This window comes from Canis aureus, chromosome 2 (assembly GCF_053574225.1).
Source record: "Canis aureus isolate CA01 chromosome 2, VMU_Caureus_v.1.0, whole genome shotgun sequence".
Taxonomy (NCBI): domain Eukaryota; kingdom Metazoa; phylum Chordata; class Mammalia; order Carnivora; family Canidae; genus Canis; species Canis aureus.
This window is the reverse complement of record NC_135612.1, coordinates 73,731,637-73,759,229: the sequence shown is the minus strand read 5'-3', so window position 1 is coordinate 73,759,229 and position 27,593 is coordinate 73,731,637. Positions and strand designations below refer to the sequence as shown.

The 27,593-nt window shown below is 39.3% G+C and overlaps 1 protein-coding gene and 2 long non-coding RNA genes across 17 annotated transcripts in view; 1 reads left to right on the top strand and 2 right to left on the bottom strand.

Annotated features, from left to right (window-relative positions):
* SMIM14 (small integral membrane protein 14) overlaps positions 1-1,630 on the bottom strand; it is a 93,850-nt gene extending 92,220 nt beyond the window's left edge. For 2 of the 7 annotated variants that reach the window (XR_013368794.1, XM_077879121.1), the window contains exon 1: positions 1,321-1,630. Coding sequence is in view for 3 of the 7 variants with exons in the window: in XM_077879121.1 (XP_077735247.1) it covers positions 1,321-1,586 (266 nt within the window). In the remaining 4 variants the exon portion in view is untranslated. Of the gene's footprint in view, positions 1-759; positions 890-1,320 lie in introns of all 7 variants that reach the window. The other 5 variants (XM_077879130.1, XM_077879138.1, XM_077879091.1 and 2 more) reach the window with 5 other exon arrangements.
* Positions 77-24,033, top strand: LOC144301935 (uncharacterized). 7 transcript variants are annotated; one of them, XR_013368849.1, is made up of 3 exons: positions 77-461; positions 21,627-21,779; positions 23,783-24,033. It is a non-coding gene; the product is annotated as an uncharacterized LOC144301935 (long non-coding RNA). The 7 variants fall into 7 exon arrangements; XR_013368844.1 differs by lacking the exon at positions 77-461 and adding an exon at positions 494-903; XR_013368868.1 differs by lacking the exon at positions 77-461 and adding an exon at positions 1,305-1,608.
* Positions 9,588-27,593, bottom strand: part of LOC144301928 (uncharacterized) — a 51,059-nt gene continuing 33,053 nt past the window's right edge. The window contains exons 2-6 of one of the 3 annotated variants that reach the window (XR_013368836.1): positions 23,773-23,885; positions 18,506-18,644; positions 14,169-14,307; positions 11,835-11,904; positions 9,588-10,082 (exon numbers count right to left, since the gene is read on the bottom strand). This is a non-coding gene — a long non-coding RNA (uncharacterized LOC144301928). The remainder of the gene's footprint in view (positions 10,083-11,834; positions 11,905-14,168; positions 14,308-18,505; positions 18,645-23,772; positions 23,886-27,593) is intronic. The other 2 variants (XR_013368837.1, XR_013368839.1) reach the window with 2 other exon arrangements.

Sequence of the window (27,593 nt, the reverse complement as noted above, 5' to 3'; positions counted from 1 at the left end):
CCACACAAGGATACCCCCTTCAAGGAAGCTGTCTAAATGCCTAAGCTCTCTTCCTGGATTTCATAAGGGGCAATCAATTGGCACATGCTTCTTCTTTCTTGCCATTTACCAAAGAAACACCTCCATTAATCACTTCTCTGGGGACATTTTTTAAAAGGGGAGGGTTTCAAACACCAAGTTAGGGCAAAAAGGTCGGGTCCTCTGGTCTCCTCCGTGCTGTCGAGGGGCGCGCAGGGTGGCAGGGCTTGAAGCCGTCTACACCAGAGGCATCTGCGTGGCAGATCACCTGAAGTGGAAGGGAAGGCAAGCTTTCTGCAGCTCCCCCGAACTGGGCGGTGAGATCGCCTCCTAAGATAAAACTAAACACCCGAAAGGTCTTACACCATCCAAGTTACTGTGCATGTGGAGCCGCCAACGGTTTCTGACAACACACAGGAACTGGAAGGTCTCAACAAACACAGGTATGACGTGCGTGAGGCTCATCTGACTTCTTGATGCCAAACCAAGACATTCTCTTAGTAAGGCCCTATCTTCGATTCTCCAAACTAGGGCAACTCAAAACATCCTAGTTTCTACAGCTAGCAAATACCATCTTGGCCCAAACCCGAACCGCACACAGAAACAGCCACTTTGGAAAACTTTGGCTTTAAACGGCCACGCTGGACTTGCAAGCACTCCGGTAACCAGTTTGCTTTTATAAAGGGTGCTACCTCTTTTTCTTTTTTTTTTTTTTTTAATGTCAGCTCTGGTTCCACTTACTGAACAAACAGAAAAAGAATACTTTCAATTCGCACCACAGTCAGGACCAAAAAAGCTCCCGCTTTCGGGATGGCAGCTTTCCTGTCTTGTCAATCACAACAAAGGACGCATCCTAATGACTTCATCAAACCTAGAGAAACAGAGGTAAAGGATAACAGTGTGGATTTCAGGGTCTGTGGGGTTTTCCTTCCAGCTACGACTCTCTTTTTACTCCCATTATACGCCTCCACCCGAGCTGACGGTCTTGCCCTAAAAATAAAACCACCCGTAGCTACCCGTCCACTTTTTCCTGCTAAGCCCCGACTCTGGTTTCCTGCAGAGAAAGCCAAATTGCAGGCTCTTCTCCGCCTCGCTCTTCGCCAGGGGGGGTGGGGGGGGGGCGGGCTCGGCGGCCGCGGGCTTCTCCCGGTGCACAGGCACCAGCCCGGCGGGAGAACCGCCGAGCCCGAGAAGCCAGCCCCGCTCTGCCGCAGCCGCCGCAGTCCCCCAGAGCCGGAGGAGCCCCCAGGGTGAGGGAAGGGTGGGCCGGCACACGGCGGTGGCGGAGGGGGAGACACTCACCCGCCCAGACAACAACCGACGGGGCGGGGAGGATGGGGGCCGGGACCAAGGCTCGGCAGAAAGACCGCCTGAAGCTTCCGGAACGCTGCGGCTGCCCGGGACGCCGCGGCCGCTGCTGCTCCTGGCCGCTGGCTTCCTCCCCTCCTCTGTTTTGATTCGATTGACCACGTCACTGTAAGCCACGAGACCCGGATCTGCCGGCTCCCGCGGGCGGCGGCGCAACAGATTGCAGCGACTCGAGACCCCAGCGGCCCGCGGCGGAGCATGCGCGCGCCCCGCGCCTGCCCAGTGCGTCGGGGGAGGCGGGGCGGGCGCGGGCGCGACGGGCGCGGGCGACGCGCTCTCGGCGGGGGCGCGGCGCGCGGGGGTTGCAGTTCCGGTTGGGAGGGGTGGGGCCGAGCGCCGCCGAGCGAGGAGGGCGAGGCCCCGCGGCTCTGGGGAAGTGGCCCGCCTGACCTCTGTTTCGTCTTGGCTGAACCACGTCGTGGGCTGCGCGTCTGCCTTGGCCGGACTTGGTGGCTTTCTCAGACCCGAGGGCTTAGCATAGCGAGGGGACAAGTGGAGGCGGCCGCAAGTTCGCGTTTGCCGAAGGAAGGATACCTCTGGAGAGTTGGGTGGTTGTTGTTGTTGTTTTTCCCCTCAGGCCCCGACGAAAATAGAATTTAGTCCTATGCACAGAAGTATGTCAAATGTAAAAAAAAAAAAAAAAAAAAAAGTATGTCAAATGTAGAAGTCCCCGGACCCCTTCGGCCTCCCTAACGTCCTCACAGCCGGAGAGCTGTCTGAAATGAAACTCGAGAGAGATGTTAAAGGGACTATCAGCAACCAGGGGAGATAGTGGAGAATGGGCAGGGGCGAGGCTTTGTTGCGGGGACAGGGATGCTGGGTGACGAGTAAGAACCTCGCTTCTTTTGGACCTGGTTGGTGCTTCCTACTCTCCCACCCTTCTGGCCTTCCTAGTTTCCCAGCTAAACCTTTGGGGTCCTAGAAACTGCCCAGTTTGGCAAAACTTGGAGCTACTTTGCTTTAGAACCACGAGTTAACAGACTTTTTAATGAGAACAGGACCAGTGGCAAACTCAAGATTCCAAGCAAAGATTTCACAAAGGCGTATCTTTGCCAATCTTGCAGAAGAGGTAAAAATTAGCTGTTAAAAACAAAACAAAACAAAAAACCTCTTCCTTACACCGACTGGATGAGCTGTTTACCTCTCCGAATTGCTACCCATCAATTATTATTATTATTGAATCCTCTCACCTGAGTCACCTGCAGCACATTAGTCGTAGGATCTGCAAGGTCTTTTTAATGTACGTGGATATTGCACATAGATAAAGACTTCTAGAAAATTAAAGATTTCTGGTAAGACTCCAAAGTATTTCCTAGTTATTTAGCAGATTACAAGTGAATAGAAGCCAAACTTCTTGACCCTGAATCTGCCATCTTGAACTCGATTTACTCAAATTTAGAGAGCTTGAGGTGGAATCTAGTACCCTAATGAAGTTGAGGTGCTGACACTATAGCAGAGGGAACTTTCATTTGTGGAACGGAAAGTCTTAAATGCTTGGGCGCACTCATGTGCACAGATGTGTTTGAGAACCCTGTTTAAAACAGTATGTCACAAAACTAAAATTGTATGGGCTGTTGCAAAATTATCAATACTTGCTTTATAAAGTAACTTATAGGAAAATTAAGACATTAGGATCCGTGGTAGGCAGGCAGCTTCCAAGGTAACCTCCAATGATTCTCACCTCTGGAAATGTAGTCCCCCCAGCCCTTTGAATCAGTACTAGTCCCATCCATAGAATACAGCTGAAGGTGTGTGACTTCTGAGACTAGGTCATAAAGGCACTGATTGCAGCCTTTCACCTCATTCTTTTGGGTTGCTTGCATTGGAGGGAGCTAGTGTATACAGCACTCTGCTCAAGCAGCTCTATGAAGGACCGTGAGTGTGAGTGACTGGGCTGATCTTGTAACCCCAGCCAAGCATTGGATGACTGCATCCCTGCCCCAGCATCTGCTTGCAATCTCATGAGAGACAGAAAGGGCCAGCTTTACTCACAGTGATGTGGGATCTTGACCTGGTTTTTGCCCAATAGTAAAGTTCAATCAACGTTTCTAAACTTGAAACAGTTTAGAAAACAAGAAGCATGTGTGTAATTCTCATAATTTGAAGAATAATATAGAATTCCTACCACAGTACCTGGAACATAGTAGGTACTGAATAATTACTTTTTTTAAAAGGTTTATCCATTTTAGAGACAGATTATGTACAAATGCTTGAGTCAGGGGAGGGGCAGAGGGAGAGAATCTTCAGACTTCCTGCTGAGCTCCAGTGCCCAAGGCAGGGCTCTATTCCACCTCTGAATAAATATTTGTTGAGTGGACACATAAAATTAAAAGACACACCATTTAGAAAATGCTGGAGGGATCCCTGGGTGGTGCAGCGGTTTAGCGCCTGCCTTTGGCCCAGGGCACGATCCTGGAGACCCGGGATCGAATCCCACGTCAGGCTCCCGGTGCATGGAGCCTGCTTCTCCCTCTGCCTGTGTCTCTGCCTCTCTCTCTCTCTCTCTGTGGTGACTATCAGAAAGAAAGAAAGAGAGAAAGAAAGAAAAGAAAGTGCTGGAAATATTGATAAAGGAGTAACACCATAATATATGAAGGACTCCTACAAATCAATAAGGAAAATATTAATGCCTCTAATACATGTGTAAGTATAGAGTATAAACTGATGATTCACACACAAAAAGGAGGTACAAATAACTAATTCTGCAAATTGTCAATCTCATCAAAATGCAAATTAAGGTGTACCTGGCTCAATCAGTTAAGCATCAGGACTCTTAATCTCAGCTCAGGTCTTGATCTCAGGGTCATGAGTTTAAGCCCCACATTGGCTTTGGTGCTGGGCATGGACCCTACTTAAATAAATAAATGCAAATTAAAGTAAGGTCTTTTTTACTACTCTATGGAGAGATTAAAGATTTTTTGTTTTTAAGTAATCTCTACACCCAACATGGAGCTCGAACTTACAACCCTGAGATCAAGAATCTCATGCTCCACCAACCTAGCCAGCCAGGCACCCCTGGAGATATTTTTAAATAGGAGTATCTAATATTGATACTGTTAGCACTATTGGTAGAAATTTAAGTTGACATTTAGCTTTTTGGAAGTCAATTTGAGAATATATACAAAGTTCTATAAAAATCACAGCCATTGGCTCAATTTCACTAGTAGGAACTTAATTAAAAAGTTAGTAAGAGGGATGTCTGGGTGGCTCAGGGGTTGAGCATATGCCTTTGGCTCAGGTCATGATCCTGGGGTCCTGGGATCAAGTCCTGCATTGGGCTCCCTGTGAGGAGTATCTCCCTCTGCCTGTGTCTCTGCCTCTCTCTGTGTGTCTTTCATGAATAACAAAATCATTAACAAAAAAAAAAAAGGTTAGTAAGATTATAAAGATATTAATTGCATTTATATGATGGAATAAAAATGTGGAAATGACCTATTTGAACAATGGTTATGGAATGAATAACTTTGTTGCATTGTATGTTAGGATCTAAGAAACTTTGAGTATAGAAGTAATTTAAAACAGATTTTAAGAAACTTAATCACATTTTATATGATGGAGAAAAAAATCTAGAAATAATCTAAACATAATGGTAATATAATGGATGAATATGTTAAATTGTGTGTTAGGGATTAACAAACTTCAAAGTTTCTTCCCTTTCTGAACCAAACCCAACTTTGATTCTTGATCTAAAGAAGAAAGCCTTCTGAGAGATTTTCCTAAAACTACTGACATTAGTTACTAGGGGTGGGAGGCAAGTGGAGAGGAGTAAGTGGTGAGGGACTCCTTATGACATTTTACCCTTTTGTATGGTTTGAATTTTTACAGATCCATACGTTAGTTTTGCAATGAAAACAATTATTAATTTTTTTTATTTTTTTTTATGCTTGCATTAGGCTGCCTGTCTATATACAGACTGCCATAACAAAATACCACAGACTGGATGACTCAAACAACAGAAATTTATTTTCTCAAAGTTCTGGTGGTAGGAAATCCAAGATCAGGGTGCCCACAGAGTTGGTTTCTGGTGAGATCTCTCTTTCTGGCTTACAAATGGCCACTATCTGGCCGTGTCCCCACATGGCCTTTCTTCTGTGCAAAGGCCCTCCTGATGTCTCTTATAAGGACGCTAATGCAATTGAATTAGGGCTTACCCTTATGACCTCATTTAACTTTAATCACTTCTTTATAGGCCCTATCTTCAAATATAGTCACACTGGGTGGTAGGGCTTCAATATATGAATCTGAGACATAATTTAATCCATAGGAGTGGTTAAATATATATAACATAAAGTTTACGATTCTAACCATTTTTGAGAATACAGTTCTATGGCATTGAATACATTCATGCACCACCCAGGTGCCCCTCACTTAGCATAATTTAGGGTCATCCATGTAGTTTATAGCAGAATTTCCTTTCTTTTTAAGACTGAATAATATTCCATTGCATGTATATACCCCATTGTGTTTATTTGTTCATCCACTGATAAAAACTTGAGTTACTTTCACCATTTGGCTTATTGTAAAACTTCTATGAATATGAGTACAAATATCTATTCAAGTCCCTGCTTGTTATTCTTTTAGACATTCTTAGACATTTTACATTCCTACCAACAGTGCATGAAGGTTCCAATTTCTCTGCATCCTCACAAATACTTGATACTTTCTTTTTTTTTTTTTTTCATATTATCCATCCTAATGAGTGTGAGGTTGTATATCATTATGGCTTTGATTTGTGTTGTCCTGATAATTAGTGATGTTGAAAATCTTTACATGTGCATATTGGCAATTTGTATATATCTTCTTTAGAGAACTGTTTATTCAACTACTTTGTTCATTTTTTAATTGGGTGATTCTTTTTTTGTTGTTGAGTTATAGGATTTCTCTATATAGTCTGGATATTAATCCCTTATAAGATAGATATATAATTTGTGAATATTTTGTTTCATTGCATGTGTCCTTTGCACCGTTGCAAAGTGTCCTTTTTCACTTTTCACTCTGAAAATGTCCTTTGCACAAAAGTTTTAAATTTTGGTAAGGTCCAATTTATTTTTTTCTTTTGTTTCCTATGCTTTTGGTGTCATATCCAAGAAATCATTGTCAAATTCCATGATGCTTTTCCTCTGTTTTCTTCTTTTAAAATTTATTTATTTATTTATTTGAGAGAAGGAGAGAGAGAGAGAGAACACAGAGGGAGAGCACACAGAGGGAAGAGAGGGAGAAGCAGAGTCCCCGCTGAGCAGGGAGCCTGACACAGACTCAATCCTAGAACCCTGAGACCAGGACCCAAGCTGAAGGCTAATGCTTAATCAACTGAGCCACCCAGGTGCCCCCCTCTGTTTTCTTCTAAGAATTTTATAGCTTTAGCTATTAAATTTAAATATTTGTTCAATTTTCAGCTGATTTATATATATACTGTAAGGTAAGGTTCTAACTTCATTCCTTTGTATTTGGATATCCAACTCTCTGAGCACCATTTGTTGAAAAGACAGTACTTTCCCTATTGAATAATGTTGATACTCTTGGCAATCATCTGACTATGTATGTGAGTATTTATTCCTGGGTTCAATATCACATTGTGTGTGTGTGTCCATTTTTATGCCAATATCACATTGTTTTGATTTTTACTGTGGCTCTGTAGTATGTTTTGAAATCCAGAAATGTGAGACCTTCAACTTTTTTATTTTAAGATTGTTTTAACTATTTAGGGTCCTTTGAGATTCCATATGAATTTTAGAAATGATTTTTCTATTTCTGCAAAAAATGTCATTGGGATTTTGATAGGGAATGTTGATCACTTTTGGGTAATATAGATGTCTCTTTTTTTAAAGATTTTATTTATTTATTTGAGAGAGAGCATGAGCGGGGGGAGGGAGAAGGAGAAGCAGGCTCCCCATTAGCAGGGAGCCTGATTCAGGACTCAACCCCTGCCTGGACCCTAGGACCACGCCCCAAGCTAAAGGCAGATGCCCAACTGACTGAGCCACCCAGATGTCCGGGTAATATAGACATCTTAATAATATAAAGTCTTCCAACCTACAAACAGAATGGATGTCTTTTCATATATTTATATCTAATTTCTTTCAGCATTGTTTTCTAGTTTTCAGCATTGTAGTTTTTTACTTCCTTGGTTAAGTTTATTCCTAAATAATTTATTCTTTTTGGTGCTATTATAAATGGAATTGTTTTCTTAATTTTTCTTTTGAATTATTCATTATTCGTGTATACAAATGCAATTGATTTTTGAATGTTGATTTTGTATCCTGGAACGTTGTTGAAGTTATTAGTTCTAACAGTTTTTTTGTGGAATCTTTAGGGTTTTCTACATATAAGATCATATCACCTCCAAACAGAGATAATTTTACTTGCTTTCCAATTTGGACACCTTTTATTTATTTTTCTTGCCTTGGGTCTAGCTTGGACTTCTAGCACAATGTTGAATAGAAATCATAAGTGAATTAATTATGACTACCATACAGCATATGGTAAAATGCTTATGGACCTATTGTTAAAGGAAAAAGTGACACAACATGCACATTATACTTATATACGGATAAAGAATATTACATTGATGAATAAACACTAAAAAGAGGAATATTAAAAAGTGAAGATGGTTGTGTTAGGAAGTGAGATAATTCTTGATCTTACATTTGAAAAAATTTTTTAAAATTTTATTTATTTGTTTAGAGAGTGTGTGTGCCAGGAGAGGGGCAGACGGAGAGAGAGACAGAGAATTTCAAGCAGACTCCACACTGAGCGCAGGGCCACACCCAGGCTTGATCCCAGGTTCCTGAGATCATGACCTGAACCAAAATCAACAGTCAGATGCTCAATTGAGCCACCCAAGCACTGTTCACATTTGAAATTTTAAAAATATTTCAACAGCTGAACTATAGTCTGAATTGAGCATACTAAGAATTACTATGCTTTTTAATATTAATATTCTAAAGATTTTGGGCTTTGTTCTTAAAATTAATCCATTCATTTCAAACAATATTGGAGATTGATATTTTATCTCAGAGCTGAAGGTTTTGCACCTATTAAAACAGTTTATAAACTGTTAAAATGCCTGAGATACCTTAAAGTTCAGAGAGGTCTATGTTTTTATGTTTAGCAATTTGGATAAAATACTTAACGATTTCTGTGCTTTATCATATTTACTTCCAATGCTTTTACAGTTCGCAGTCTTCTTTTTAACTATAATTTTAATGTGCTGAAATTTAAAATTTAGTCCAATATTTTCTATTTTCCTTTTCATTTGATTTTGTTTTTTTACTTTTTTTGTTTGTTTGTTTGTTTAAGATTTTTTATTTATTCGTGAGAGACACAAAGAGGGAGAGGCAGAGACATAGGCAGAGGGAGAAGCAGGCTCCTTGCAGGGAGCCCAATGCAGTCTCAATCCTGGATCCCAGGTCATAGGCCCTGAGCCAAAGGCCAATGCTCAACTGCTAAGCCACCCAGGCATCCTTGTTTTTTTAATCCTAAGCCTAGGTTATTTTCAGTTCAGCAGGTGTTTGTTGAATACCTCTTATGCAGTGGGACACTATGGGCACATTGATGAATGAAAATCATGGGGAACCCAGAGTGGCTCAGCGGTTTAGCGCCATCTTCACCCCAGGGCGTGATCCTGGCAATCTGGGATCAAGTCCCATGTGAGGCTCCCTGCATGGAGCCTGCTTCTCCCTCTGCCTCTCTCTCTCTCTCTGACTCTCATAAATAAATAAAATCTTAAAAAAAAAAAAAAGAAAGAAGGAAAGAAAGAAAGAAGAAAGAAAGGAAATCATGTGGCCTACAAAGAAAATACAGATCCAATATTTAGTTCTAAGTTCTCAATTATTTATTTTTTTATATGTAAACTCTTAATTTAGTTAGGATTAATTTTGGACAACATGCTTTTATAGTTTTTTTGAAAGTTAGTGAGGCACTTCAAATTCACATTAGACCTCTTTTATTATTCAGTATAAAACCTTCACTGTTAGCCAGTTGAAGATAGTTATACAACTTAAATTTAGGAGAATTCGATCTTGAGAAAGTATATTCACTTTTACAGTCATCAGAATAAATTAGTTTACTCTTACATTTTTAAGAGCTTGCTGTCTCATTACTATCATGCTATTTCCTCAGCTAGAGCACTTAAGTTGTGTCTTCATAATTTCAAACTGCAAAGGGAACCAAAAAAAATTTAGTATGTTTGCTTTTTCTATGCAATAATGAATAGATAATATTCTATTTACTAATTTTTTAGAAAGTAATAAAGATGGAATTTATAGAATGATTTTTCAAATTTTTTGTGTAATAGATATTGAAGATGGGGACTTGGTGAAGGAAAATATTGAAGTTTCATGAGTAGAAATTGGAAAAGTAAAGACATTTCTAAGGGGTTAGGAAAATAAAAGGCAAAAAATAAAATAAAATAAAAGGCAAAAAATAAAATAAAATAAAAGGCAAACTATTTGTCCCCTCACCTTGGGGATAGTGTTTAATAAGTAAGAGTGGGGGGAAAAAAAGTACATGTGGATAATGTTTAATAAGTGTGGAGAAGCAGTGTGATAGCTTCAGTATAGTTGCAACTTGCCCTTCCACATTTCTTCCTTTTAGAAGATATTACTTATGGGCACCTGGTTGGCTCAGTGGGTAGAGCATACAACTTCTTGATTTCAGGGTTGTGGGCTCAAGTCACACATTGGGTGTAGAGATCACTTAAAAATAAAATATTTTTAAAAAGAAAATGTTACTTATTTCATTCTCTGGAACACATTAAACACACACACACACACACACACACACACAAAACTAGAGATTATTGAATTCTAATAGTGAGTAAGCTATGTCTGTTTTTATTCCCCAATCTCTAACTCCTCACCAAAGTATTTCAGTTTCTTTAAAGTTTAAAAGATACCATATTCTGCTATGGAGATATTCTATCTCCTAATGTGATACGTAGAATTGTAAATCTTGAGAGACCCCAAAGCATTGCAGGAGGATTTTAGGTGCCCCTTTTCTATTCCTGGCTGTTATATTATCTCTTTATCTGACTAAATCCACAGACTTTTAGCTTCAGCCACATTCAAAAATGCCACCTATTAATTCCTTGCTAATGGAAATCAACTTTATCTAAATGCCAAATTAATGGGAGATTAAAATAGATGAAAGATGTTCCTTTCCTGAACTAGGCTTTAATCTAGGATTAGCTATGACTAGAAATCCGTGGGCTCTGGGAAGAAGGCTGTGGACCTTGAGGAGGAAAGATAATTAAAAAGTAGACTGGGATATCAGGGATGATCTGGAATGTTCATAGATTCAATTTCATAGGATTGTGAGTCAGCAACAAGCCCACACGTAATTAAATGGCACAGTATATCTTAAAATGCTCTGTAAACAATAATAAACTAGACTATTAAAAAACCAACCAATTCTGAATGATTTATAAAATTAGTCTTATATACATATTTGCAAGATGTACTTATACTTCTAATTATATGAAACAGTTTGAAAGGAGGGCACCTGGTGGCTCAGTGGTTGAACATCTGCCTTTGCCTCAGGTCGTGATCCTGGGGTCCTGGGATTGAATTGTGCATCAGGCTCCCCACAGGGAACCTGCTTCTCCCTCTGCCTATGTCTCTGCCTCTCTCTATATGCCTCTCAGGAATAAATAAACAAAACATCTTAAAAAAAAAAAAGAAGAAGGATCCCTGGGTGGCTCAGCGGTTTAGCGCCTGCCTTTGGCCCAGGGCGTGATCCTGGAGACCCGGGATCGAATCCCACGTCGGGCTCCCGGTGCATGGAGCCTGCTTCTCCCTCTACCTATGTCTCTGCCTCTCTCTCTCTCTCTCTCTCTCTCTCTGTGACTATCATAAATAAATAAAAAATAAAAAATAAAAAAAATAAAGAAGAAAATGAAAAAAACAGTTTGAAAGGAGTCCAGGTCAAATCATTGTATCAGGGATTGTTTCATTTGAAGTGAAAAGGAGTCCTGATTTTGACCCCACAACTAAAAATACTTGATACATGATAAATACTACCCTCCCCTAGGACACCTGGCTGGCTATCAGTGGGTCATGGGACTCTTGATCTCAGGGTCATGGGTTCAAACCCCACATTGGGTGTAGAGATTACTTAAAAAAAAAAAAAAGATTATCCTCCCCTAATTCATTCTGTGTTTGAAAAAGCATCAGCTTTTGGAGGCTATCCCTTCTGTCATTGGGTTAAGTGAGAGGTACCAGTTAAGAAAATTAGTACAACCCCCACCATTATTCCATCCCTCATGTAAGAGAAGACAGGAACAGTGAAAGTTGCCTTTTAGAGGGAATACAGTATTATAAAGAGAGGGTATTTTCTTTCCTTACATCGTGAGGGAGAGTAGAGAATTTCCCCCTTCTCTAAGACCAGAAAGGGAGTTACCAGAAGAACCATTCACTAAGTAGAGGTGCTTGAACCTTCTGAATCATTACCTGCTTCAGTAAGTTGAGAATCAGTGATTGCCTCTGGTCTAAAAATTGCTAAGCCATTTCCCTGATGTTGCTAGGGAATAGAAAAAGAGACATGAGAGGGGCACCTAACTGGCTCAGTCAGTAGAGCATGCAACTCTTGATCTTAGGGTCATAAGTTCAAGCCCCACATAGGGCTTAGAGCTTAAAGAAACATAAAAAAAAGTACATAAATAAAAATTTAAATATTTTTAAAAAGACATGAGGAACTGGGTAAAGCTGAGAGAGGGAGGTATCAGCTGAGTAGTGGAGCTGTCTGCATACCTACTGTTTGGAATGGCAAGTTTCCCAAGACTCAAGTTGTACTAGATGGTATAGCAGGGCCCTAGACAACTGCCCCATCACCACACATTTGCACCACACAAAACGTGCGGTGCATACCCATACCAGCTGTGTATTATTTCCAGCTCAAGCGGTCAAAAGAAACTCCCAATTCCAAATTCTGAGGAGAGAAAAACCAATTAGCCCAGCTTAGTCCACTCCTGGTCCAATCAACTAGGGGCTCAAGAGCAGTATTATGAATGAGCAAACTCTTAGAGAAGGAGGCATGGGCAAGCTCATTTTAAAAAGTGAATGGAAGGAAGGTAAAAGAGATATCACAGCACAGTTATCTGCAACCAATATTTTGATGATGGGATACCTGGGTGGCTCAGCGGTTAGGTGTCTGCCTTCGCCTCAGGGTGTGATCCTGGAGTTCCAGGATCGAGTCCTGCATCGGGCTCCCTGCATGGAGCCTGCTTCTCCCTCTGTCTATGTCTCTGCCTTTCTATCTCTCTGTGTCTCTCATGAATAAATAAATAAAATCTTAAAAGATACATATATTTTGATCATAACAAAATTGGGGAAACGGATCCATTGTAAAAGAAGATATGTTCCATTTCCTGACTGAGTCTTCCATTTTGAGGTAAAAATCTGAAGAATAATGTCATTGTCCTATAATATCAAATAATGTTTAATGTAAAATTTAATTGCCATTATGACATGACTGTAGTTGGCAAAAGGGTTACATATTTTATCTCTCTAATAAGTTATATTTATGGAAGATCCCTTCCCCCAAAAAGTACTCATTTGGAATAACTGTAATTTTAATTAATCATTATGTACCTGACTTCTATGCAAAATGTTTTTTGGACCATAAGAAAGTTCACAGTATACAAGTAGTCATCATTATCAGCAACATTAACAAATATCTATAAAGCACTTATAGAAGGTCAAGTCTTTCTGCTGCTGCAGTCATGGTTAACTTCAAATAAATAGTGCCTTCTAAAAGGAAATCATTGGAGTGCTGGTGCTGGAATAACTGGGAATCCATATTTAAAATCTTAAGTATAGGGGTGCCTGGGTGGCTCAGTCAGTTGAGCATCTGACTCTTGATTTCAGCTCAGGTCATGATCTCAAAGTCATGAGATCAACCCTGCTCAGGATTCTCTCTCTCTCTCTCTCTCCCCCTCCCCCCCCGCCTCTCCTTCCCCCCACACACACACAAAGAAAACTACTCAGCAATAAACAGGAATGGATTGTGGATATACAAAACAACATGGATAAATCTCAAATGGATTATGCCAAATGAAATAACTCCATGTCAAAGGTTACATACTGTAGTATTCCATCTACAACATTCTGATAAAAGTAAAAATATAGGTGGTTCAGTTAGTTGAGCGTCTGACTTCGACTCAAGACACAATCCCAGGGTCCTGGGATGGAGTCCTATGTGGGCTCATGATCAGCAGCGAGTCTGCTTCTCCCTCTCCTTCTGCCACTTCCCCACTCATGCTTGCTCTTTCTCCCAAATAAATAAATAAAATATTTTTTAAGTAAAAATAGGGGTGCCTGTGTGGCTCAGTTGGTTAAGCATCTGCCTTCAGCTCAGGTCATGATTCCAGGGTCCTAGGATCAAGCCCCACTTTAGGCTCCCTGCTCAGTGAAGAACCTGGTTCTCCCTCTCCCTTCTACTTGTGCTCTCTCTCTCACTATCTCTGTTGCTATCTCTGTCTCTCACAAATAAAATCTTTTTTAAAAAACATTTTAAAATTTTTAAAAATCTTTTTTTAAAAAAATATAGGAACAAATATAATGCACATGGATCACTGGTGTCCAAGATTAGGAGTGGAAAAGGGTCATACAGACAGCAGGAGGGAATTATTTCAGGTGTTGAATTGTTTCATTCTCTGTGATAGTGGTTACAAAAAGATACATGTGCAAAAAAAATCTACACATGCATAACATATCATAGATCTGTACATACACTGAAAACATGAATTTTTATGTATTTTTTTATTTGACAGAAAAAATAATTACCTGCATAAAAAGCATCCTTGATGCTTTAAAGAATGGTACCTTGTTATCCATATTGAGCTTACAAGTTTTCATAAATCTGTTGCATGAAAGTGAAGCTCTTTAAAACCATACCAGTCTTTCTCTAAGATGTCTCTTACACCTGTGCACGAAAGATCAACAATCTTTTAGAACAGTTTTTTTTTAATATATATTTTATTTATTCAGTCATGAGAGAGAGAGGGAGAGGCAGAGACCTAGGCAGAGGGAGAATCAGGCTCCCCACAAGGAGCACGACATGGGACTCAATCCCAGGACCCTGGGATCACATCCTGAGCCGCAGGCAGACGCTCAACCGCTGATCCACCCAGATGTCCCATTAGAACAGTTTTAATGAAGTAAAATTAACTTAAATAGCACAAATTGAAAGAGTATAATTTCGTAAGTATTAATATATGTAGACAACCATGAAACCACCACATCCAAGAAAACTATTTATCACACATGTCATTTTGTAGTCCCTAATTCCTCTTCATTCTATCCCCTCTTTCCCAAACAATCATGACCTCAGTTTCTGTAGATTGTTTTGCATTTTATGGACTTTTATATAAATGTATTCACACAGCATGTACTCCTTTTTTGTCTAACTTCTTTCACTCAGCATAATTATTTTGAGATTTATCCCTGTTTCGTGTATCAAGAGTTCATTCCTTTTTATTGCTGGGTAACATTCTGTTGTAGGGTATACCATAATTTGTTTATCCATGAATCTCTGGGTTTTCAGTTTGGGCTATTAAAAATAAAGCTACTAGGAACATTTGTGTATATGTCTTTGTATGAATATATACTTTCATGTTTCTTGTATAAATACCTAAGAGTGGAATGGTTGTGTCATATGGAAGGCACATATTTAACTTTTAAGAAACTATCAAACTGCCAAAGTACCATTTTACATTCCCATCAGCAATGTGTGAGGGTTAATTCCTTCTTATCATCACCAGTAACTGGTACAGTCTTTTCAGTTTTAGATGTTTGTGTGGAGTGTTATCTCATTGTGATAATAATTTGTATTTCCCTCATATCTAATGATGTTGAGCATCTTTGCATGTGTTTATTTGCTATATTATATACCGTCTTTGGTCAAGTAAGTCTAAAGATTTTAATGAAGTAGCTTTCAAGAGATACAAACATAAAACTTAAACTTCCAGGTATTTACTATTTCCTCTAAGAGTTCCTTTTTAATAGTTGGTTTAAATGATAACTTTATTGAGATATGATTCATACACCATAAAATCCATCCTTTTAAAGTGTACAATTCATAGTTTTTAGTATATTCATAGATTCGTGCAACTACTACTATTGTCTACTTTCAGAACATTTTCATCACTCTAACAAAAAAAACGCATAATCAGTAAGAATCACTTTCCATGCACCTCCTTTTTCTGCCCTGGAAACCACTACTACAGTTTCTGTTTCTGTGGATTTGCCTATTCTGGCCTAGCAGTAGAATTACTCAGGCGTACGGTAACTCTAGGTACAGCATTTGAGTAATTATCAAACTGCCTTCTAAAGTGGCTATACCATTTTACAATCCTACCAGCAATGTATGGAAGTTCCTTGCATTCCACATACATTCTACATTCTCATCAACTTGTTATTGTCTTTTGGGTTTTAGCCATCTTAGTGAGTATGAAGTGGTATGTCAATGTGGTTTTTGACTTGCATTTCCCTAGCGACTAATTATGTGAGGGCATCTTTGCATGCACTTAATGGTCATTTGTATATCTTCCTTGGAGAAGTGTCTATTCATATCTTTCACCCATCTTTTAATCAAATTGTCTTTTTATTTTTGATTTGTAAGAGTTATTTGTTTTTTAGGGATTTTCTTTTTTGTTTGGTTTTAAAGATTTTTTTTTTGAAGATTTTATTTATTCATGAGAGACACAGAGAGAGGTAGAGACATAGCAGAGGGAGAAGCAGGCTCACTGCGAGAAGCCTCATGTGGGACTCGATCCCGGCACCCTGGGATCACGCCCTGAGCCGAAGGCAAACACTCAACCACTGAGCCACCCAGGCATCTCTGTAAGAGTTATTTGTATATTTTGGATTCAACTCCCTTACCAGTTACATAATTTGTAAATTTTTTAAAAATATTTTATTTATTTATTCACGAGAGACACAAAGAGAGAGGCAGAGACAAAGGCAGAGAGAAAAGCAGGCTCCCTGCAGGGAGCCTGATGCAGGACTCTGTCCCAGGACACTGGGACCACACCCTGAGCTGAAGGCAGCCGCTCAACCACTGAGCACCAGGTGTCCCTATAAATATTTTTTTTATTCAGTAGATTACTTATCCTTTCACTTTCTTGATAGTGGCTTTGAAGCAGCATTTCTTTGAAATGGAATGCTTCAGAGTTTTTAATTTTGGTAAAATCTAGTTTGTGTATTTTTTTCTTTGGCACTTGTATTTTGGTGTCATACCTAAGGAACTATTGCCTAATCTGAGGTCATGAAAATTTACCCCTATGTTTTTTCTATGTGTTTTACTGTTTTAACTCTTAGGGCTATGATCCATTTTGAATTAATTTTTATGTATTATGAATTAGGGGTCCAACTTCATTCATTTGCCTATGGAGATCCAGTTGTCCCAGTACCATTTGTCGAAAAGACTTTCAACATCTTTTTTTTTAAATATTTAAAATTTTTTTTAAAGATTTTTAAAAATTTCGGGATCCCTGGGTGGCGCAGCGGTTTGGCGCCTGCCTTTGGCCCAGGGCGCGATCCTGGAGACCTGGGATCGAATCCCACGTCGGGCTCCCGGTGCATGGAGCCTGCTTCTCTCTCTGCCTGTGTCTCTGCCTCTCTCTCTCTCTCTCTGTGACTATCATAAATAAATTTTTAAAAAATTATTTATTCATAGAGATGCAGAGAGAGAGAGAGAGAGAGAGAGAGGCAGAGACACAGGCAGAGGGAGAAGCAGGCTCCATGCAGAGAGCCTGACGTGGGACTTGATCTCCAGTCTCCAGAATCACGCCCTGGGCTGCCGGCGGCGCTAAACCGCTGCGCCACCAGGGCTGCCCTTTCAATATCTTTTTAATAGTTTTAATCTCTAATTGGGAATATGTCTGTGGAAAACTCATGCATCACTTAATTTCAAAGCTCAGTATCATCATACTTACTTTAATGTCTGCCAGAGTTATCTGTCATCTTATGACTTGAACATGAATAGTCATAGTTTAGTTTGCTTTCACATCTGAAAGATGTCCCGGAACTAAGCTAGATTTGCTTTTTAAAAAACCATGTTTCCTAGTACAGTAATAGCTCATATTATTCTTTAGAAACAAGAAAAAGTAACTCTTGGCATTATTATTTAGTCCTATAGTTTCTTGTATAAATGTATCATTTTTTAAATTGCAAAGATATTGGTAGAACCTTAACTTATATCCAGTCATAACTTCATTAGAGCTAGAACAACTAGCTTCAAAGTTTACTTTTAAACAAAATTTATTTATGTTAACAGAAAAAACATACTTTTAAGCAAAATTTGCATACATTAACATAAAACATTTGGTCTTGTACTGTGTTAACTTAGTTGAGCAAGAACTGAGTCCCAGAAATTTTCTTCTTTACATAGTTACAGGTTAACCTGGGCCACAGGAGACATTTTGGACGAGAGCAAAATTTGGAAGACAGAGGTGAAAAAGGAGCTATCTTTAAAAAAAAATTATGGCAACATAATTCACTCTCCATATAACCATATAACTAGCCCATTATCCTCTTCTTTTTACACAGGAAGGGTCAATGCAGTACACCACGTACTGTTGCAGTTCACGCACATTGTCACCCATTTGTTGGCTCGTTTGGAGGTATGAAACTGCAGCGGGTGTAAAGCAACTCTACCTTCCTGCTGAATCTCTTCCTTTAGCTTCTCCAACTCTGACTCCTGAGTCAGCTGCACATTAGCTTCATAATGAAGGATTCTAGCTTCTCTTGTGGTTACCTGTACCACTAAAGTTAAAGGCTTAGAGGTGGTAAGGGACCGAAGCAGGTTCCAACTTGTCCTCTCCTACTAGTTTTTGACATTGGTCCATTTTCTTTCTAGACTGCCTGCCATCAGGCTTAGCACCACAGAAGCAAAAGCCATGCGTAAACTATTTAACCAGCTTCCATTAATTGTGTGAGGTCAAATTCCTATATATAACAAATCCTATGTCATTTCCAGGGATACTGTTTCTCTGATCAAATCCTGTTACATCATTACACACTTACAATTTGAGAATACTTTCTGTCAATAAGGCATCTAAGTGTATAATTAATGAAGAGTTAACTGGCCTATACGATCTTCACTCCTTATTCAAAAATACCTGCCCAGAAGATGTCTTATCCAATAATTTTTTTGTGAGCTCTTGTTCTTTACGATATTCAGCTCGAGATTATCACTTGGATTTTCCCCCATGTTCTGCTTTAGTATATCAGATGAACACCAAGACTGGATGAAGTGGCCTGGGGGTAAAAAATAAACTTTTAGTTCTATTGAATATAGGAGTACAATGTACAATACTGGTTAAGCTTACTAATCAGCCTCTTAGGGTGATAGAATTAATTTAAGGGATATGAAATGCCACTATAAAAGGGATACAAATTAAAATGTGATTTATTTCTCTCCCTAATGGGTAAAATTTAAAAGAATAATATATTAATTGATTATTTAACCAGTACTAGTTGGGGATGTGAAATGAGAAGATTTAGAGTTACTTAATCCAGCCCCTGCCTGCTGTTATTGCAAAATTGGGTCCCTCATTTCAACTGATTGTTCAAGGATATCTGCCAATCAACCTGGTTCACTGGTATCAGTTCCAGAACACAGGGTCATGGAAAGCAGTAGCCCAGTGTCCAGCAGATGGCAAAATTCTTGTGAAAGAAGAAAAAGAACAAGTTGGTCCAGGGGGCTAACTTGCAGGCAGTATTCCTGGCAGTGATAGAATTAGATACAAATAGAAGCCCTACTCTTTGAGTGTCTACTGATTCTTGGGCTGTTACCAATGGATTTGTAATCTGGTCTAGCAAGTGGGCCAAACATAACTGGATGATAAAAGGGGTACCCGCTCTTTGGAAATCTTTACATGAATTCCAAAGGCAAATAAAAGTGAAACATGTTGCTGCTCAACAAAGAAACTTTATGCAAAGGGTCAACAAGTGTGATCTCTTGAAGGGGCAATCTGGGTTCACGAAATGAATTGACATCAGGGAATTCAAGCCATGCAGCAATGGACCACATGACAAAATGTACTGGTGGCCTTTGCTGAAATGCTGTTAATAACAATTCTGTTTACAATTAGCCTTTGGAAGTATTCCCAGGGGAGAAGGTCCAGTACAGAGCTGGCAAGTAGATAATATTGACCCTTTAGCTATTGCTCTAGGGGAAATTAGATGATTATTGACAGAACTTGATGCATATTCTGTGTTGGGTTTTGCATACCTAGTGACTAAAGCCACTGTCTTTAAAATTTCCAAAGAGCTGGAACGAGAATATTGTGCCCATTTTGGCTCTCTTAGTTACACCTCCTCAGATCAAAGCACTCACTTCTCTGCCCACATAGTACAACAATGGGCAAAGAAACATCCCAGTTAATGGACTGGGCTTATCATATTCCTTATTACCCTCAAAGGAGTAGATTAATAGACAATTAGAATTGGACTAAACACAGCAACTACTTAAAAAGATGCAGGGATGACGATGGATTGAAGGATTGGTCTACAAACTTGTAGCTTGTGTTTTGCAACTTAACATCAAGGAGACTGTATTTGGGTCTCAGTTAAAAACAAACTGTTACACTTTTACAGTGGAAGGGAAAAGAGAGTGGGGAATAATAGAGGTACATAAAAACAGGTCTTTCATAGTTCATGACAGTTTTCTTTTTTAATGCTGTCTTAGTCCCTTTGGGTCGTTAAAACGAAGTACCACAGACTGGGTGGCTTATGTACAACAGAAATTTGTTTCTCACAGTTCTGGAGGCTGAAAGTCAGAGATCACAATGCCATCTTGGTTGAGTTCTAATGAGGGCCCTCTTTCAGTTTGTAAACTACTGATTTCTCACTGAATCCTCACAAGGCACAGAGCAGAGACCAACAATTTCCCTTACGACTTTTATAGGGGCAATAATCCCATTTATGAGGGAACAACCCTCATTTAATCCTAATCACCTCCCAAAGGCTCCACCTCCTAGTACCATCACAATGAGGAGGGGCTTTTTTTTTTTTTTTAAGATTTTATTTATTTATTTGAAAGAGAGTATGAGCCAGAGAAATCACAGAGGGAAAGGAAGAAGTAGAAGCTGCCCTGCTGCTGAACAGTGATCTGACACGGGGCTCTATCCCAGGATCCTGAAATCATGACCTGAGCCGAAGGCAGCCATTTAATGGACTGAGCCACCCACAGGCCCCAAGGGGAGGGTTTTGATATAAGTTTGGGGGATGGGTATGGACACAATCAGTCCATAACAAACACACTGGACTGGTAGTCCCTGGACTGGTTGTATAGTTAAGGGCTCCCAAGGCCAACAATGTAAAACAAGATAGTATCTACTGATTTGAACCTAATGCAAGAATTTCAAAGACATTGATGGGATAGACTATCCCTTCCCCCACTTTTCCAAGTTGGGGCTAACTATGCAAATGTTTTGTTGCTAGTGGACAAGATAGCTCCATTTTCTCTACTTCTTGAATCTGATCCCCTAAATTTGGAGCAGACTGGAAGCTAAGTCCAAACACATCTCATCTTGTTACCAACTACATGGACTAGCCTAGCCACTAAAGCAGAGAGATCTTCTTCAGGGGAAAAGTTTGAACTAAAATTAATGATTATTGAAAGAAAAGTGAAATTATTGCTAGAGGAAAGGAGCCAACAAATGGCTTTTGCAGAAGGGAAAATTTACTAACAGTGTCCGTGAGGCTTAGACAGAGACTTAGAATAAGAGAATAATATTCTGTCTTAGCTTAGACTCAGGTGCCTGTTCTAGGGGAAGGAGTCTGCCAAAACCTCTTCCTCTTTTGAAGAGCCAGGAAGTGAGATGAAGAAAAAGTCTACCAGGAACAGTCTACATTCTCAAAATGAATCAAAAAGTGGGAAGTTTTAACTATGACTATACAGAAAAATACTAATGTGGCTGTGTCTTTTGGTTTTTGTATCACAGGACATTATCCCTATGGAGGAGAACTGGCATTTCCAAGGAAGAGGTAGACTTGATTAATGATAGGTTGATTACAGTTCTTAATCATTCAGCAGATGTATGCTTAAAGTTCAGATAGCTTTAGATTCAGGAGGCAGAAGAATTATAAAAGTTGGTATAAAAATATAAGAAAATGCATGTTGATATTATTTACTGGTTTGGTTTCTGCTTGAAATCATACCTCTTTCTTACTAGTTATTGCAAATGCTTATTTAGAATCTGTGTGTACATTTCTTTTTTCTTTTTTCTTTGAAAGAGAGAAAGCAGAGACAGAGCACGAGCTGAGGGAGAGGGGCAGAGGAGGAAGCAGGCTCCCCACTGACCAAGGAGCCCGATATAGGGTGCCATCCCAGGACCCCCCATCATGACCTGAGCCAAAGGCAGACACTCATCTGACTGAGCCACCAAGGTACCCCTGTGTGTGCATTTCAATTGTACAGAAAGTTAATTTCTTTCAAAATAAGGATAGTTGTTTTACCCATAGATTAGAATGGTGGACTATATACTGTGACAGTTGACTCCCACAGGCCAGAAATGAGCCTGCATTGTTTTGCTAGTTACTGTATGGCACTGACCCCTGGACAAGGCATGAAACATATTGATAGTGTTGTTTCGTAACCATAGGTCTGAGGAACTTTGGGGTAGTTGTGATTTGTACCACTTGGTTGACATTGAATATTAATATCATTGAGACCAGTGCTTTATAGCTGGTCTCAGCTCTGCTGTTGGGACTAGCTATTTAGCAGGAATATACCTATATGATAAGTAAAATGTAACAAACTCCACCCAAACTTTATTTTGGGCCTTTTGCTGATATTCTGTGCACACATCAGTGGCTCCTGATCTGGGAGAGAAACTGCATCTGGCCTCCACCCTTACGTAGGGCAAACAAAGCAGCCTACCCTAGTCTCTCTGGACCCCTGAGAGTGAGGCAGCCTTTGATGTGATGCAATCTTTATTTTAATGCCATCAATATATTCTTTTTTTAATAGAGTATAAATTTGTAAGCGTTGTGATTTTGAGTCTTGTGACTTTTCTTGAGCAATAAAACCCTGTTTATCACTGTTAATGCATGTATAGATATTATACATTAAAAATATTCTAAGAAAATAAGGGTGTGCAATATAGGTTATCATCAGGGACTCTGTTTAGAAGATAAGAAAAGATAGAAAGGATGACAAAAGGTTGTAATATTACCTAATTTAGGAGAAACATAATCAGAATATTTTGACTCCAGAACCCCACTACTTAAGAGGGTTCTTGTTCCAATTAGAACTATCCTCAACACATAGCAGTTAATTTGAAATTTTAAAACTTGACTAAACTTTCAGCTGTTATGATATCACACTGTGGTTGACCAAGAATTTGGTCAGATTCCAGAGAATTATCTTATGATATTTAAACTTAGAGTTTCCTATTAAATCCTAGAGTTTCCCGTAACTTCAAGCTAAGGGCACCATGTTTCACATAGACAGTGGGGAATATAAAGAGAGATATTCATGAATAAATTGAATTGTTTGGTGAAATATTTTGTAGCATCCCACATGAGTTGAAATGGGAAGAATTTAGAAACCCTACCATAGAAAAATTTTCAGTTCTTAAATATAAGTTATCTAGGACTAGAGCAAAAGTTTCATCAGAGCATAATCTTAGATCCAACAGATAAGAATGAAAAAGAGATGGTATGTGACAATATTTTGAAAGGACAGTGGGAAAGCAACAAAAATCTTACCCTAAAATCATAGAAACCAAGGTATTCATAGCTGAACTAGGAACAAAAGTTTTCCTTAACTGAATGATCTATATGGGTGGAGGCCTGCTTTTCCTACTGGAAGACTGACCCTATAAACATAATTTAGGTCCTGATATCATTTTCAACAATTAAATCATAGGACCTACTGAGTAATATAAGACAGACACTGTGGTTATTTGATGACTGAATAAACATGACACAGAAAAAAGAACATACAGTACTTGGCTTTGATAAATAGTTCTCCACCCAAATACACATAAGGAGCAACTGCCATTAAATTTTGGATGACTCTGTCCACCAATTACTTGTAAGCAGAGTAGATAGGTCATCAGAGACAGTCTAAAATAAAACCTGATAGTCATTAGCTGGCAGTAGTTGAGCATTTTTGATGTGCTAGTACTTTTTTTTTTTTTAAAGATTTTATGTATTTATTCATGAGAGACACAGAGAGAGGCAGAGACACAGGCAGAGGGAGAAGCAGGGGAGCCCAATATGGGACCCCATCCCAGGACCCCGGGATCACGACCCGAGCTGAAGGCAGATGCTCAACCACTGAGCCACCCAGGCGCCCCTGATATGCAAGTTCTTGCACTATGTGCTAGGTATAGGATGTGATTAACAATAATGCAATAGATAACATTATTATTACCTTTTCACAGATGAGAAAACTGAGAGCCATAAAGTCACTCCAGTTTTCTGACATCAGGCCATTGTTTAATGATCTGTGCAGAGAGGCTGGTGGCAGCAAAGGAGAAAGAGTATCTGAAAGGAAAAAAGCAGCTCACTAGACTTTCATCACCAAAAGTGATTACATCAAACGAAGAATTCGTAAGAATTTATTCTATCTCTTCTTCTATACATTAATTTATACATTATGCATAATTTATATGAATCACAGCACCAATTAAATTACCACTTTTATAAAGTATTTTATTCTCCATTCCACTCGTTTCTTTCTTCTTCATCATCATCACTCAGTGTTAACTGTAAACTGTGCTTTGCACTAATATACTAAATCTTAGTCAAAGAATCAATCAAAAAGTCCTTACCTTCTGCTTTCCTGGTATGCTAAGGATTTTAACAGATCCCCACTCCCCTTCAATAAAGCAAAACAATCCCCACCTACACAAAGTTTGAGAAGATGCACAACACAAAATAATGCAAAATTAAAATGTGTAAAACAGAGACTGAGCTGTCTGATAAAGAGGTGATTCTTTGATTTTTCTCTTTCTTATATCTAAAATGTACACATTTAAACTCCTATTCTGAGAGGAAAAAAAGTAACAAGAGAACCACTGAATTGACATTATGTAAGGTAGATGTTTTCAAATTTAACAGATAGGCATCTAATACATTTAATTGAAATTTTACATTTTAACCATTTTTGTTATATTAACCATTTTATTACATTTAGAAACAACATTTCTAAAGTCCCCAGTGTATTCAGGAGATGCTTCCAGTGGTTTTACTAGCACAAAAATAACTTTTAGTTTAAAAAAATTTTTGTGAGATATGACACCCACACTTGAATTTAACTAAGATCATAGTTCTTCAAGTGTTCTTGCTTTTAGTTAGTTACACTTTTCTGTATACATTCATACAATGTGCTTTATTAGCCAAATTTCCCACCATAAACAATCAACAGATAATTACTGAGCATTTGATGTGCTCGCTTCAGCAGCACATATACTAATTACTGAGCATTTACTATTTATAAGACTTTGATGGACATTGTAAGAGAGAAAAGAAATAGATGACAGGGCATTTGCCTATGAAGAACTACACTGAGTGGGAGAGAGAAAAAAACAAATGAAAAATGAATTCCTTTTAAAATATTCATCCCATGGCTACAGAGAAGCTGTTACTATCTTGACTCCACAAATACCTGACTCTGGCCACCCCTCACTTTCTTTTGCTGGCTCCCGTCACTCAGCATTGACCCTTTAATGTAACTCCTCCTCAATGTTCTCTTGTTCTCACTATACACGGTCACCCTAAATGATCTCAATTCTTCCAAGTCTTCAAATTAACGTCAATGCAAATGACTCCCATATCTCTACCTCTTTGTGCTGTGGAATCACATTTCCAACTGCCTGCTGGATTCATTCCAGTGGACTTTGTGGTTATCTCCTTACATGCATCACATCCCAGGTCCAGAGCTAGGCTTCACTGGGCCAAGAATTCTGTCTACCTCTCTTGCTGGTTACTGGTTTAAATGAGCACAAAGCATTCTTTTAGGTCTCAGACTGATTTAGTGCTGGGCATTGAGACTCAATCTAGGCATTGACAAGCAAATAAATGGAGAGCACCACATGGAGAGATGGCCTCTTTCTTCCTCAATATAGTGTAAGGGAGGAAAACTTGTTTTTTCTTCCTATCTACATTCTTCAGCTGGTAAAATAATAAAATTGACATGAGACAGATTAGCAGGAGAAAAATCTAATTTCATACTAATGGGAGCTCATAAAGCTCAAAGAAGTGACAAAGCAGACAGTTTTTATACCTATTAGACAAATAGAAAATAAATTTGTGGGCAGCCTGGGTGGCTCAGCAGTTTGGCGCCGCCTTCGGCCCAGGGCCTGATCCTGGAGACCCGGGATTGAGTCCCACGTTGGGCTCCCTGCATGGAGCCTGCTTCTCCCTCTGCCTGTGTCTCTGCCTCTCTGTGTGTGTCTCTCATGAATAAATAAATAAAATCTTAAAATAATAAAAAGAAAAAAAGAAAATAAATTTGTGAAGAACTGACAAGACAAGTTTGGGCATGGGATAGTAAAATACTTGAAGAGGTTTGTATGCACTACTCATGAAGAGTGAGTGCGTAACTAAGTTTGTTTATAAAGCCTTCTCAGCCCCGAATTTCTTATCTCTGGCAATAAGGATGCCTTCTTCCCTCCAGGAGCAAGGAGGGCACACTTCACATAGGGAATTTATTTTCTGTCTTGAGGTGGACAGAAGGTTAGAGTGCCTTTTGTGCACTGTTTCTTTCTTAAGTAACTTTAATTCAAAAGAATCAAGATGCCAAAGTGGCATATTTGGTGGTAGCATGCCCCAAACCCTATCAAACGTCTTATGCAGGTATGAGGCCAGAAAATTTGCAGGAATCATAAAAACTAGCCTAAGGAAGAGGTTGTCACAAGAAAGAGGACAGAGCAAGAGAAGGGAAATGGAACTGGAGGTACTTTAGTTTAACCCTAAAAGCCCATCCCACTTCTGGATTTCTGATTGTGAGCCCAATACTATCCTTATTATTCCAGCCTGTTTAAGGGCTTATGTTGCTTGTAGCCAAAAGCATTCTAGTTCATATACTCATTGTTGGTTAATGGAATCATCATATACACACTCACTTAAACTAGAAATCAAAGTCACTGGAGATGCCTCCCTCTTTCACAATCAAATTGCTCTGTTGTTTCTGACTCCATAATCTATCTCACCTTAGCTCCTCTTTTTCATTCCCTGTTGTCATCCCCCATGGCCATTACCTCTGACCTACAATATTGCAATGCTTCCTAACTGGAGTCTCTCTACTTTTAATCTTTCCTCTTCTTTCAATTCATTCGACGTGTTTCTTTCTTATAGTAACTTTTTAAAACATAGAATGAAAACAGATTTTTAAAAATAAAACATAGACAAGATTGATGCTATAACTTTGCAGGATTCGAATGGATTTCATTGCCTATAACAATATTTCCTAAATGCGTTCCATACAATAGTTTCAGGAAAATATCAAAGAAAGGGTTTTGTGATTAAATACATTTAGAAATTTCATCTGTGGTAGCCAAATTCTGTGATAGTCCCCAATGATCCTTCCTATCTTCTGGTACTTACTCCCTTCTGTGATGCCTTCCCATACTCAATCAGGATTGGTTTATGTGAGCACTAGATTATGGTAGAAATGATGATATGTCAGTCCAAGGTTAGGTCATAGAGGTTAGCTTCTGTATTGGTTTTTCTTGTATCACTCATCATGGGAAAGCCAGTTGCCATTTCATGAGAGGAGGTCCATATGGCAAAGAACAAAGGCCTTCAGCCAACAGCCAGGGTCTATCTGATAAGCTTATAATCTTTCTCTACTGGGGTGCTTAAAAGAACAATGATGGAGGAGCCTTTCCCTCCTTACCACCCTGTACATTGAGCCTCCACAGATTAACACAACAGATTGTGCTGGAATAGAAAAATAATTATTTATAAAGGAGAACTATAATATGCAAGAGACAAGAGTTAACATATCAACTAACTTGAATTTTCCTTTATATCTCAGAAGGAAAAGCACCCAAAGACTTCATTGGGAGGGAGCCCTCATGGGGCTGTTCCCTCCATTCCTAACAGGACAGTCCAGGCTCTTGCCCTTGCCTCTGCTCCAAACATCTCCTCTTCAAGATAATCCTACAACCCCACACTATCCTTGGAAAAAAACCTGGCCCTTCTCTTTCAATAGGAAAAGATTTCTTCTCTGGACCTTTCTCCTACCAT